The 14,221-nt window shown below is 38.0% G+C and overlaps 1 protein-coding gene across 14 annotated transcripts in view; it reads right to left on the bottom strand.

The window, feature by feature from the left end:
- Nucleotides 1-369: 369 nt before the first annotated feature.
- LOC123976127 (sodium bicarbonate cotransporter 3-like) overlaps nt 370-14,221 on the bottom strand; it is a 60,408-nt gene continuing 46,556 nt past the window's right edge. For 3 of the 14 annotated variants that reach the window (XM_046057998.1, XM_046058002.1, XM_046058003.1), the window contains exons 15-25: nt 12,498-12,603; nt 12,080-12,241; nt 11,595-11,708; nt 11,213-11,374; nt 9,523-9,774; nt 9,237-9,305; nt 8,794-8,967; nt 5,329-5,472; nt 4,595-4,716; nt 3,462-3,581; nt 370-2,825 (exon numbers count right to left, since the gene is read on the bottom strand). In XM_046057998.1, the coding sequence (XP_045913954.1) occupies nt 2,744-2,825; nt 3,462-3,581; nt 4,595-4,716; nt 5,329-5,472; nt 8,794-8,967; nt 9,237-9,305; nt 9,523-9,774; nt 11,213-11,374; nt 11,595-11,708; nt 12,080-12,241; nt 12,498-12,603 (1,507 nt within the window). In that variant the 3' untranslated portion in view covers nt 370-2,743. Of the gene's footprint in view, nt 2,826-3,461; nt 3,582-3,614; nt 4,146-4,594; nt 4,717-5,328; nt 5,473-8,793; nt 8,968-9,236; nt 9,306-9,522; nt 9,775-11,212; nt 11,375-11,594; nt 11,709-12,079; nt 12,242-12,497; nt 12,604-14,221 lie in introns of those variants that run through there. The other 11 variants (XM_046058011.1, XM_046058001.1, XM_046058008.1 and 8 more) reach the window with 9 other exon arrangements.

Below are 14,221 nucleotides of genomic sequence, written 5' to 3'. Positions count from 1 at the left end.
TTTTGATCTTTGGCATTTATGTATTTCAGTGTTTTATTACTTATTGCCTGACATCTGTTACTTGGTCAGGGGTTAGGGGTTAAACTTAGCTATGAGATATCGGTCTGGCTAACGAACTGGTCCTGATATAATTTTGACTGTACAATATACATTACAGGTATATTGTATGTAATTATACAGACATAACTTCTAAACCGGCGAGTTTAGCTTTTAGATGAAAAGAAAATGTGATGGGAGTCCACTGTCCATCTGAGATAAGGAAGGTGGAAAAAGTGTTCATTAAGACTTGAGAACAAGACCAGCAAAGACTCAAGTATGAGCATCATCTCATATAAAGCTCACAGTGTGATTAAAAGGAAGACAAGAAAATCAACATGTATTTGCTTTTATTGCTTTCATCAATCATTCAAGTTAACAACAGGCTGCTGTGTGCTTCACTGTTATGTGCCTCTACATCTGAACAAATTTTTGAGTTGATGTTGGAGTGATGATGGAGGGTAAAATCTCTACCTTTTTGTTGTTGACAGTTTATTCACCACTAAAACATACATATTATATATATATATAGAAACTGATGTCATGTCAAAATAGGCTATTTTTCATCAAAATAAATATTACGAAACTACAGGTACTTGGTTGGTGGATGTTCACTTTATTGTGATGATTCCACTGATCAAACAACTCACATTGTTATATCAAATGGTCCATATGTGTAAGGAAATAACTTGTGACTGAATTCAAATTACGACTTTGTTTTTAGAAAATAGATGTCTGCCAAAATGACGTTTTGATATTGACAGTACAATAAGTTGACATTTACTGATCATTCAGAGCTTTTATGTTAAATAAAATGTTTATGTTAAATACTAGAGCCACACACACACACACACACACACACACACACATTTATATTTAGAGTTACATTTGTAAATGGAAGATAAACAGAGTTACATTGTTTGAGTCGGGGGCTCAGGCTACGACTTGCACACAGACGTGGAATAACACTACAACAAACATAAGCCTCTGCAACTCAGTACTGGTTCACTCCTGTTAAGTAATGATGGTCCATCTTTGGCATTTGTGTGCCACCATGTCTGTACATCTGTTCTGAACACTAAAATAATCAGTACAAGACTTGCACATAAAGAGCTTTGACAAGGCACATAAGCTATTGTTCGTACAGTCACTGTAGCTACACACAGACAGAGCCGATGAAACATCTCACAAATTATTGTTTGCCTGAATATTAGCTAGTTTCATGAGTCCATACCTTGCACAGTATGGAATACTTATTGCTAAAACAGGACTGCACCGAGCAAAAAAAAGAACAACTTCATAATAGTTTTTACATTTACTGTAGAAATATTTTGCATAAAATGATTTGCAGCGCGGACATACCAAATTATCTTTACACAACGCACACACACAGGCACGCGCGTGTGCGCGCACACACACATACACACACACACACACACACAACACACATTATAATTACCAACAATAATACAGACAGTATAAAACAGGTGCAACTGACTGGGGTCACGAATATTCTCTTTTATATTTTGCACCTTACTGTATTTTATTATTTACAGCACTTATTATTAAAATAGTTGTGATACCAGTGATGAATACAGTGGACAGTTCATTAACACTGCCTTGTGACAAAAATATCAAGTGACCACAGTCAGAAATCATTCAAGATTCCTGAGTTGTTTAACTGACATTTGAACAACAGCTCTATAGATACAGTGGGAGGAAAAGTAACCATTTTATTAACACACTATAATCCATTTTTTGTAAGAAACTATACTGGCAAAGTGCTTACTGTACAGTACAGACTTCATCTGGCCTCTGAAGTAGGTTTTCTATAATGTTTCAAGAGAGAAGAACAGTTTACATAAATACATACATAATGATATTCCTATAACATCACATACAATGTGAACAGTGAGGTTTACAGTGGAAACAACTGACCAACTTATGAGCAGCAATATCAATACTGAGTGTTCCTCTGCAGACAGGAGAGATGAGTCACAAGCAAAAAAAAGAAAGATAAGGAGTATGCAGTAGTAGTATGATGTTGTAGTAGTAGTATCAATCTGCATGTACCTCTGTTTTGGTTTCTGTCATTTATTGGGCCAGACTAATTGTGAAATAGAATCAGCTGGCACTGAGAGTACCTGGCTTTCATGAATCTAGTTTTGAAGCTGGTGTAGTTAGGTGAGAGGTCTTACTGAGACCTAAAATACATGGAAACAAACAGTGCAGGATAGCTCATGTTGCACGAGCTACAAAGAACCCAAAATGGACAGTACTACAACCAGCTAAAACAATAACATTAAATATTAAATTAAAATATACAGTGGTTTAAAAGTAAAATTCAATTTGCACAGTCCAAGATCCCCACCAGTGAGATGCCTTCCTTTGGCATCTGTGGTTTTAATGGGTGACACATTGCTAGATTATTAGACTATACAGTGAGGGTCGGTGGGCAGTTACAGCAAAATTCCTTCATTCCTCGGAGATGTGCGCTCTAAAGTACATTCGGGTAACCATTTGTATATGTGCTGCACACTACAAGACTTAAGTGGAGTACGACTCACAGCTCTGGGGGAGCTCGCCTGCTGCCCTGAAGAAGGGAATGCCGCACGCAGGTTGTGCTGTTCCATTTCTATGCCCCCTATGCCACTAAGATGGTGTTGTGTGGCCGAAGGTATCGGGAAGGTAGGAGGGCCTCCGTTCATCACAGGAAGGTCTCGGCAGTGGAACCCCCTCCTGGTGCATCTGGATTGACGTCGACTCTAACGCAGGTCAACTTCTCCTGGCTGTTACACAGAGAGGAAGAAGACAGAGACAAGATGATGTGCTTGTGCAAATTTATGGTGGTGCTAAGGGTGGAACAGCTGCAGATGTGAGAAGTGATAGTTTTCAATTAGCAATATTCTTAGAACAAGATTTTACCACCTACAGTATACCTTGTTGATGTCAGGGCTTATGTGAGGACTGTGTTAAAATATGCAGCTCTTAATTGTGACATTTCTAGACTGAATGTGTCAACTTATGTTAATTATTTTCTGGATTCCCTTACACAGTCAAATTAGTGTGATTAATTACATTTTGTAATAAAAGTATTCCTTTCAGCATAGTCAAATTAACATCTTAAGGAGATATAGGAGAACGACCATTTATCTTTGCGTGTACAGATTTACATTGTGACACCCAAGACTGTATTTTTGATGGACTTAAAAGCACCATACTAATTTAATTTACATTTTTCAAAATCCTGCTGTAAATATTAAACTAATCTCCTACCTTCCAGGCAGCAATGAGCTTCCTTAAAAAAATAATCTTGCAGAGTCTTGAAACTTACTTGAGATACATCTTTTTGGGTCAACATTATATTGTCATATTAATGTAATGCAATTCAGGTTCTGGAAAACTCCAGGAGATGGCATAGCTACCTTCCACTACGCTTCACAGGCTGGGCACATGACTCTGCACTCAAGTTCACTGCTTTCCACACAGCGGTTTTGGCCATTTCATCAGAGATATTTATGACCAAGGGAGAGTCAGAATCAGAACTACATGCCAAAATGCACACACAAACACAAACAAACAAAAAGAGGAGACAGGCATGTAGACATGAAATCAGCTGGAGAGGTTCAGTGCAGGACAGTTCAAACAAGCAGAGACAAACATGCACATACAGATAGATTAAAACAAATTAACAGCACAAAATGGCCGACCAGACAGTACAGTATGTTCCATGTAAACATATATGAAGAAATGTGGGCCTTTCGCATTAGAGGCACAAGTTATTTGTCATGAGCTGATTGGGTACACATATTAAGTTAGTTTGACAAGGATGTGATTATTTCAACAGGACAAACATTTTATCACAGACAATTTACCATCAAAATAAAAAGGGAACACAGCAACACACAAAGCAGTGTGCTTTAAAGCCAGTGTTTCTGTTTTTTATATAGCTGAGTACTGACAGTTCAGGCCATGCGCTAAGTGTCTGAGTTTCAGTGAGCAGGGTTAGAACGCAGCCATGTGGGTCAGATGTTTTGCATCAGACACACAGCACTGCTACCTCTTCTTCCATTGGGAGGCTGTCGGTCACTAGTCCTATTCTGTATGATCTGTTCAAGATGGACATAATAACACACAGCTGACTACCAGTGCCAGAATTACCATTCCAAGTTGTATACGGCAAATTGATGAATCAGAAAATGTGTTAACAGCTCTAGTTTATTATTTGAATATATTTTATTCAAGTTTCTGATGTGGCTTTCTGGATCTTCTCAGCCATAAAGGCATTGATAAGGGAGGAAGTCAAATATTTTGGGAACTTTCTACATTAAGAGTAGTGCATAAAGCATTTTAATCCATCATAAAAATGTATTTTGCTGCCTCAAAAGAGTCAAGACTATAAAATAATAAAATATAATCAGACAAGATGGGACTGTTGGTGTGAAAAACTACTGCATAATTAAAAATGGATTACATTTGATGTCTCACTAAACATTTCCAACAAAAAGCTGCTTTTCAATCCAGATTTGGGAAGTGTTTTATGGGTTGCATCACTTACTTCCCTGAGACGGTCTTCACTGGGATTTTGAGCTGGTTCGAGCCTCCAAAGCTGACCTTCAGTCCCATTTCTTCGTCCTGCAGTATGGACACTTCTTCCTGAATGAAAACAGTATTGGAAGCCTAAATCACAAAATAGACTGCAGTGAGGCACCACATTGGTAAAACACTGGTATGATGTCAGTTTCACATCTTCTGTCATTTTAATCTCTTTATTCTGTGTTTTATGATATTACATTGCTTTATGTTCACACACAGCCTAAAATTGGCTGCTATGAGTGTTTTGTATTATTTTTTTAATCTTATTCAAAGGCACATTTTCCCTTCTCCTTTACATAGCATTGCTTGCATGGCCGTTATATATGATGCTTTTTCGAATATGACAGTTAAGTGTGTGTGTGTATTTTAGTCAGTTCAGTGTAGGACTGCGAGTACAAAAGGTACTACAGTGTTTCTTAACATTCACTGATCTAGTACACATGCATACAAAACAAATCCCAAGTTTGAACACTAAGAAAAAAATGGTCAGCTTGGTTCTGTAACTAAAAACAAAGCCTGAATTCATTCAGTTTTTCTCCAATTTGAAGTTGCAGTACAAAAACACTTTGCATGAAAAGGCTGCTACAGACTGTTAAAAAATACAAAAGAAAAAAATATTTCCCCCATCTTTCTACTTTAAATCACAATTTGACTTCGGATGTCAGGTCAAATGACCAAAAGAAAACACGAAATTACTTTTACCAGCTTTTCTCGTTCTTTCTTTTTCTTGTCATCCTCTTTCTTCTTCTTGCTTTCTGGCATCAAGTCATCCAGCCAGCTCAGCTCTCTATTGGTGAAGAATAAGTCTAGAAGCTTCCGGATAAAGACCAGCGCCAGAACCTGGAGACACAGACAGGGAATACAGTCTTTTCCATAGGGTTTATTTCAGGGGGGTGGTGGACCCACTGAAACTGCAAGTATCACGGAGCGGCCGTGTTACCGATACAAGATGCCGTCATAAACCAGTGCACAATTGCCTGTTTAGGCTCGTCACCTTCTCGGTTCCTCTAAGACATTTTATCACTTAAGTTATTGCCTCCTTATTGCCACTTGCTACGGTGATGCTAAATTCAGATATTGGGCAATGAGACCATGGATAGGGCCCTAGTAATTCTGTTTACAATTTAAGCACATTTTGTTTTCAGAAAGAGTGTGTAATCATGTGGTGGTGAATTCAATTCAATAGGAAAATATTACAAATAGAATTCATATCAATAAATTTGATGTATCATGTAAATATGCATTTAAAAATATTCAAATGTATGTGCAATTATTTATGGAGACAATTCACTATCAGGTATGCAAACTGGTCAGGGGTAAAAAAGGGGAGAAGGCTACACAAGCAGATAAACATACAGAAATGGTGTCAGAGGGGTCTGTTTCGGAGAACATGTTTGTATAGATAACTTGCAATTGTGTACTGCAACAAGCGGAAGATACCGACACGCAAAGGCGTCACTTTGTGTTAAAAGTGGTTGGGACATAAAGGCTCAGATTAGGGTTAAACATTAAACTCACGAGAGGAGATGATACATGATATTGGTGTCACGAGAACAAGACAAGAAGATATTTTAACACTACTAAATTCAGGTGGCAGGTGACAACTGAAAATCAAAACAATATAAGAGAATGGAAAACTTGGCCAAAAAGAAACTGTGTCAAGAAGTTGTTAAAGTTACTGACTGGTGTGAGCATGTTTTGGGGTCATTTTATAATTAGTAGCATGATTTTTTTAGTTAAGTTAAATAAATAAATAAGTGCAAATTAACCTTTCTCAAAGCATTTTCATTTGTTATTTAACGTTTATGGTTGTAAGTGCTTTCAAAAAGTGGTGGGGACAAAATTAGCCATTTCAAAAGGTGGTGGGGACATGACCCCTGTGTCCCTAGTGCAAACGACACCAATTCCGACACTTTTTATCCTGTTGATGTTAGTCTACCTTACATGTAGACTACTGTGCTGTCTCTGGTCTCCATTAATGAACAATAAGCTTAACTGATGTTATTGGTTAATAACAGTGGCCAAAGTTATAAACTTAACAACATTACTGTATCCGACAGGACAGCTAACATTGTAAGCTAGCTTACTTATGTCTTACATCAGGCTTGCTGTGCGACGGACAGTTTGTTCGGAAGTTTAGCAGTAACATCCTCACGTGCTCAGCTGTCAGACTCCGCAGTGTAGTGGTCTTGAAAAAAGACCCGTCCTACTCTGCCTCTGATTGGCAATCAGGTTTAGCCATTAGGAGGGACAATTGGTTAGGCATATGCAGCTGTAAATTTGCAAAGCTCATGCTAGAGTGGAATCGGTATACAGTACCATATGTGATCTCATATTGGAATCAATTTGTGGATGATATAGTATGGAAGAAGGCATGGCTTCTACCTAATCAATACTTAATCACCAATAAAATCAAATAAATTTCCTTTAAATTAATTCATAAATTCTATCCAGCTTAATACTATATTAAGTACATATTTAGGAAAGATATTGAAGTGATATGTAGTTTCTGTGGTGGATGTCCAGAAACTGTTATACGTCTGTTTTGGCATTTCCCTATTGTGAAACATTTCTGGCAAAATGCATGTGCCTTTATTTCAGAAAATATAGCTGAAAGTTTAATTTTGCCTTTGAAGAATGCATTGTTTGGTTTCCCTGAAAATAACATACAAAGAAACACTTGTGTGTACTTGATTAATCTCCTTTCATATTCATAAATGTAAATTCGCAGAAAAGAAACCTTGCTTTTTTGCCTTTTTAAAAGACTTCAAACATTACATATCATCAATTCAGTGGTCTCTAAAGCAAAACGCAATTAGAACTGTATCAGCTTGTGTTATTAAGTTTTTATATAGTCCCTTATCCCCCCTAGCAGTCAGCTCTTGTACTTGACTTATTGTTCTGTTACAATCTTTTGTTTACTTTTATAAGATTTGCAAATTCAAATAAAGTTTGAATTTGCAAAAAAAAAAAAAATCTCATCGGATCTGCACAAATCACGTAGGCCTTCATATGCTGCTGAACACACAGTATAAGTGAGTGGCTACTCTCACAGGAGTACCGGACGTAAATTAATTTTTAACTTAATAACAGACTATTTGACTCCACCCACAAAGCCACAAAATCTACAACATGCTGAGGTGGTGGCACTTCTGAGAGTTTGTTGAAGAAAATATTTATTATATAATGAACATTAATTATGTCTTATTGTGATAATAAAATGTTTGTTTTATCCTGTTTAACTTAATAACAGACTATTTGACTCCACCCACAAAGCCACAAAATCTACAACATGCTGAGGTGGTGGCACTTCTGAGAGTTTGTTGAAGAAAATATTTATTATATAATGAACATTAATTATGTCTTATTGTGATAATAAAATGTTTGTTTTATCCTGTTTAACTTAATAACAGACTATTTGACTCCACCCACAAAGCCACAAAATCTACAACATGCTGAGGTGGTGGCACTTCTGAGAGTTTGTTGAAGAAAATATTTATTATATAATGAACATTAATTATGTCTTATTGTGATAATAAAATGTTTGTTTTATCCTGTTTAACTTAATAACAGACTATTTGACTCCACCCACAAAGCCACAAAATCTACAACATGCTGAGGTGGTGGCACTTCTGAGAGTTTGTTGAAGAAAATATTTATTATATAATGAACATTAATTATGTCTTATTGTGATAATAAAATGTTTGTTTTATCCTGTTTAACTTAATAACAGACTATTTGACTCCACCCACAAAGCCACAAAATCTACAACATGCTGAGGTGGTGGCACTTCTGAGAGTTTGTTGAAGAAAATATTTATTATATAATGAACATTAATTATGTCTTATTGTGATAATAAAATGTTTGTTTTATCCTGTTTAACTTAATAACAGACTATTTGACTCCACCCACAAAGCCACAAAATCTACAACATGCTGAGGTGGTGGCACTTCTGAGAGTTTGTTGAAGAAAATATTTATTATATAATGAACATTAATTATGTCTTATTGTGATAATAAAATGTTTGTTTTTATCCTGTTACAGCTGAAACTCACTCTACTGAGTTGTGACAGTTTGAATGGGAGAGGCTAAATCTGTATCTTTGTATGTAATATATCATGCGGATGTGAAGTGACAGTCTTTGAGATCCGAGGTCATTACCATCATGGGAAACACAACAGCTGCTGCAGAGGCCTTGATGACCCAGAGCAGCACCAAACAGGTGAGCTGCACCAGGGTGAAGACATGGACCTTCCACAGTGGCACATAGCGCAAATAGATAAGATCAGGCTGGTGCTTGGCAGGCATGCCAAACAGCTTGATTCTGTCAAAGAACTACAGAGAAAATGAGGAAAGAGGTTCAGTGAGAGAGATAAGAAATGCAAATAAAAACGGCTGGAAAGACAAGGGGAGACAGGGAAAGGGGGAAATGCAATACATTATTCAGAAGAGGGACCACATCTAACAAAAGCTTTAAAGGATTCTGAATTACTTTCAAAGGTTTGGAACTACAAGAGGCAAACTTTACTAACAGCTCATGACTGCAATTCTGTTTAGAATAAAAGAGTCTATTATCTTCAAAGACCAGCAGACTAGAGTCTTACTTGAATGCCTTTGAGGGAAGAGACACCCATGTAGAGAAAGACTCCATACAGGACTGGCATAGGAATAAACTGTAAAGAGCAGAAGTGAAGCAACAGAGTATAACAACCACATGAATGATTGAACATTACAGTTCAGGAAATGAAAGGCTAACATGGAATTTTCTGCACCAGAACCAATTGGGAGGACAGACTGTGTGTGCATAATATTTGACAGATAAGCCCCTTGGCACATGTTAGCTACTTAGATGAACTTCTCCTTTAAGGGGTTTTAAAATGTGAGGCTCACCTTGAGCACTGACGTCATGAAAACAGAACAACCCATGAGGACAAAAATCATGAATCCAGTGACTCGCTGCTCCCGGATGCCCAGAAACTTGGGCTGCTCTCCTGGAGCGGAGCAGCCAGACTCCTCCTTCAGGCTGTTCACGTGGGAGATGGAGAGGACTGTTGCAGCCACGAACCATGGCAGGCCCATAATGGAGCAAACACCTAGCATAATTGCCACTATCAGCAAGTCCAGGTGATAGCCACAGCCTTTCTGTAGGATGCACAGGCACAGACAAGAGACAGTAGATTTGTTTGAGCATGGGGATGAAAGATTCTGAAAAGGGATCTAAATGAAATTATTTTGACTGATGTTGCAATTGTGATGTGATTTGCGATATTAGAGAGAAGAGAGAGAATTTTTACATCATTAGTCCCATTTATATTAAAATCAATTATGGTGTGATTTTTGAGGGGACTGGTATCAGACAAAGATGTTTTCTTAAGTCTGTAGAATATAAAGTGAAGCTAGGACATCTCTGCAGCAATGCAATATTTAATTTAAAATGGTATTTTTTACACACGTTACCTTTAACTAATTAATATTGAATTTCCTGTGGTTTGAAAATGGCAGTAGGCTATATTGCAATTTCGATAAAATTTCAATTAATTGTCTGTCCTATTTGAGAGCCAGCTAAGCAGTACTGTGTGCATGTACCCCTTAAGTCAAAATAGAATTACAGAAAACAAGATGCAGGAACATAATCTTTAAAGCCCATCCATTATTTGGAATCCTGAGTTTCAAATCTTTGCATTATGGATTTTCCCCCCAGCGTAACCCCAAGGCATAAAAATACCTAAAAAAAGCTGAAAGAGATTATAGTTTATAGTGTTTCTGTGAGATGAACACAGCAGAAGGAAAGACAAGAGAATATGTTAGCTTCAACCATAATTAATGATGACAGAAAGGGAGAGAGAATACTTGTGAGACACAAATGAGCTGCAGAGGAATAGAGAGGTGTGGAGAGAGCAAAGAAGTGAGTGTTAAAAAGAGAGAAAGCTGGAGGCAGCACAAATGGGTAAAAAAAAACCCAGAACGATTGGTGACACAGAAACAGAGTTTAGTTAAAGACTTTTGGCATTTTCTGTATTATCAAATGCCAGGGCTGCAGTCAAACTCAACAGCAGATTAAACATTCATTTTATGAACAATTCAATCAGGCATTGGGGTTGCATGCAAGAACTACAATACAGGTTAACTCCTGTTAAACTTATGTAACGTTGTACTGACATGTTCAATCACTGTGGAATATTTGCCAGATTTGTTTTCTTTGTAAGTAAAGAAACAGGACCAATTTCCAGGAGCCCCCTTCTGATTCTGTATAATACTATTGTATGTATAGTATTTTTGAGATTGGGTGAACCACCTTCTCAAACAACTTGAATTATATAGAACATTTGGTACATATATTTTTAAATATCAACATCAGTTCAATATATGATTTTTGTACGGAATGATTAGTTTTGGATGCACAGGTACAGTTTGTCCTGCTTAATGTTAAAAGGGGGGATAGACCATAGACTGTATATAAAAAGGAATAGACACTACAGACGAAAATAGAAAAGCCATCTAGAATACTTCCACTTCAGAAAACTTGATGTAACTCTAAGACTTACACCGCCAAAGATAAATCTCCACCGGCAGGTCTGACCTTGAGTTTGTGCTCCTTGCGGTTGATGATGACTGCAGTGATCTGCTGGTCCATAAAGATGAGGATGGTGCAAAGCAAGGCAGGAAGTGCTGCGACCAGCAGTGTCCACCAGGGATTTTCTCCTAAGGGGTCCATCAGCCAGCCTCTGTTCTTTGAAGTTGGCTACAGGGAAAAGGCAGGGATTGGCTGCATTTAGTATATTAGCAAAGTAAATTATTATTTGAAAATATTTGATGTGGTGAACATTAATTTTGTAGTACTACATTTACACATTTGCTTACAAAAGAATAACCTTACAGAGGATGTAATTATGTATGATGTCACCTTGTCATTTGAACATTCATGCAAAAAGATGGACAGACATGCTGGAATAGATGCCTACCTCAAAGCGGTCAGGGACATTAAGTTTAGGAGAGGGGATCCCCATTAGATAGTCCACCATCACCATGATCATGATGGTTATAAACACAGCAAAGTCACTGATAGTTGATCGCACCTACACAACACACACACACACACACACAAAAAGCAATACTTATTTCTGCAACAAGCCTAACAATTCAGACAATACCAGCACCTGCCTACACAGAACATCAAGTGATAACAGACTAGGTGGTACTATGTGGGAGGAGGCAAAAAAATTTCTCTTTCTGTACATGAGACTGTTCCTGCATACTAATGACTGACACAATGTACACATTTACATAGTGTGAGAAGCTTTAAGCTAGCTCTACACACTACTGCAGAATGCACAGAGATGTAGAAAAACACCCTACTGAGATTTGAATTTATTAGCGTACTGTCCTGTGTGTGGTGTTAACAGTCGTGCAACAACAGTGCATATAACAAATCTATCTAACATCTCACCTTGGTGGGAAAATATCTCTCTGTCTTGAACTGCTTAAAGAAGGAAGACAGGAAGAAGGTGGTGAAGAAGAGGATGATTGACCAGAAGAGAACATCTGGGATGTAGGGCCCATGATGACCGCAGGCAGGACCCACAAACTCCCCATCGAGTATCTTACACATCTAGAGAGAAAGGAGTATTAGGTTAGTACTATAATATGGATTTTGGTAAGCTGCTCCAGTACTGACAGTTGTGTTGGTAACAGGTGTTTTGGTAGCCGAGTCATGGTTATAGAAGTGGCAGAATAAGTTGCAGTTGTTGCATTAGTGTTAATGTGATATTGGCTGATGATGTCTGTGTGCCCAACACATCCTACACATATGGGTGTTGGTGTGATCCCCACATATCACAATGGAGATCACCTTGTGCTGGTCTCACCGAAACATTGAGGCTGCTCCATTGGATAGAGTCTGGGCTGTATCCTGTCTGGTTCCATTGGTGCATGAGCTGATCTGAGACATTGGCTGGTGGAGAGCACTGACACCTGGGGACAGGAGAACAAATGCTAAGAATAGTATGCAGAGTTAAGAAGTTTAATTTGGAAATGTAATAGAGTACCAATTACAAGTTACCCTATTCAAAATGTAATAGTAGTGTAACTACCTCAATTCATTTATCAAAGCAATGTAACTTATTACATTAAAGTACTTTTTGATTACTTAAATTTCTAATCAATGTTTTCAGCTATTTTCAGAACACAGCTTTAGAGGCAATTTAACTGGCAGACGGGTGGCTCTGCAAATTCAAACATGAATACCAATCAAACGCATCTGACTTGAATCACAATTTAACAGCTGTGGCTGCAAATGGCAAAGGTAGACATTGTGCACATGAAAAACATGCAAAGCAATAAAATGAACGTTGTTAAACAAGCCTTGCTTCTTACAGAAAATATTGAGATTAACCCAAATCTGACTAAATTACGTACCTAAATTATATGTAATTAGTTACTCCCCAACAGCGATATCATGTATGCTAATCTTAAAGCTAGAGCGCAAGACTTTTACATATAAATGAATGTTACATTGAAGCCCTTGCCAATCGAGTTCACACAATGCTGATTAAGCCTACTCCTGCCATGTAAATCTCTGTATTTGCAGAGTATTGCAGTATTAAATCTGGTGTCTGTGATGATGTTCCTGCGCTGGCATCACAGGCAGTCATCCACCTAGCAAAGATTGCTATGCCAGAGCTGAAGAAGGGGGGCAAATGTAGTCATAATCGTGACAAAACAGCTGCTGAAGTCAAATTATTAGGCTGTAATATCAACCAGAGCATTCAGCACTGATCTGTTTCATGTTTTAATAGCCTAATAGTGCCCATGTAGTCTGCACATTATTCCAACAGTAGAGTCCTGTGATGACAGCTGTAATTGGGACTATATGAGATAAATGTTAGGCTACTGTGTCATTTTGTAAAGGGAATGATGATGAAACGCTCATCTCATCAAGCTGAGGGCTGTAATGATCTCCTGTTTACAGACAAAAGGCGCACCGCAAAAAAGTGGTAGGCCTAGTCTGCTGTGTAGCCTGGTGAATGATCAGGCTGCTGTAATCTGACTGTTTCCAACGGATAATGTTTATTGGAACCTCAAGATGTTTCTACATGTTATAATGTTAACAGACATGTTTCTGGATTGTGAAGAAATGATCTGTAGCCTTTAGTGCCGAAAGCTGCTCTGCTGCTCTGACAGAGATCACAGCTCAGTGGACAGATGATGCAGCTGTGCAACAGGTCATATTTAATTGACATTGCTTTAAAATGACTTTGCTTTAAAATGACTTCTCATTTCGTTAAATGCCCATTTCCTCGACTCCTCTCTCCTTGCGTCTCCTCCTCGACTCCTCAAGCTCGCATCTCGGGTGGGCGGGACAAAAATGTGCCTCGAGGAATCGAGGAGACAGAAATTTGGGAAATGAGAAAGGACCTCAGACTCACATTGTTTTGTAATTATTCTTACTGTCAGAAGGGGGAGACAAATGTTCCGCACTGCAGGTGCACATTTTGCAAGGGGGTAATTTTTATTTCAGCTCTGGGTAACACATGTACTGGGAACAGCTCAAGCCAGTACAATTATAATTTTAAGCAGCAAGAGCAGTGTG

This window comes from Micropterus dolomieu, linkage group LG09, assembly GCF_021292245.1.
Source record: "Micropterus dolomieu isolate WLL.071019.BEF.003 ecotype Adirondacks linkage group LG09, ASM2129224v1, whole genome shotgun sequence".
NCBI lineage: Eukaryota > Metazoa > Chordata > Actinopteri > Centrarchiformes > Centrarchidae > Micropterus > Micropterus dolomieu.
This window is presented reverse-complemented; position numbering and strand designations above follow the sequence as displayed.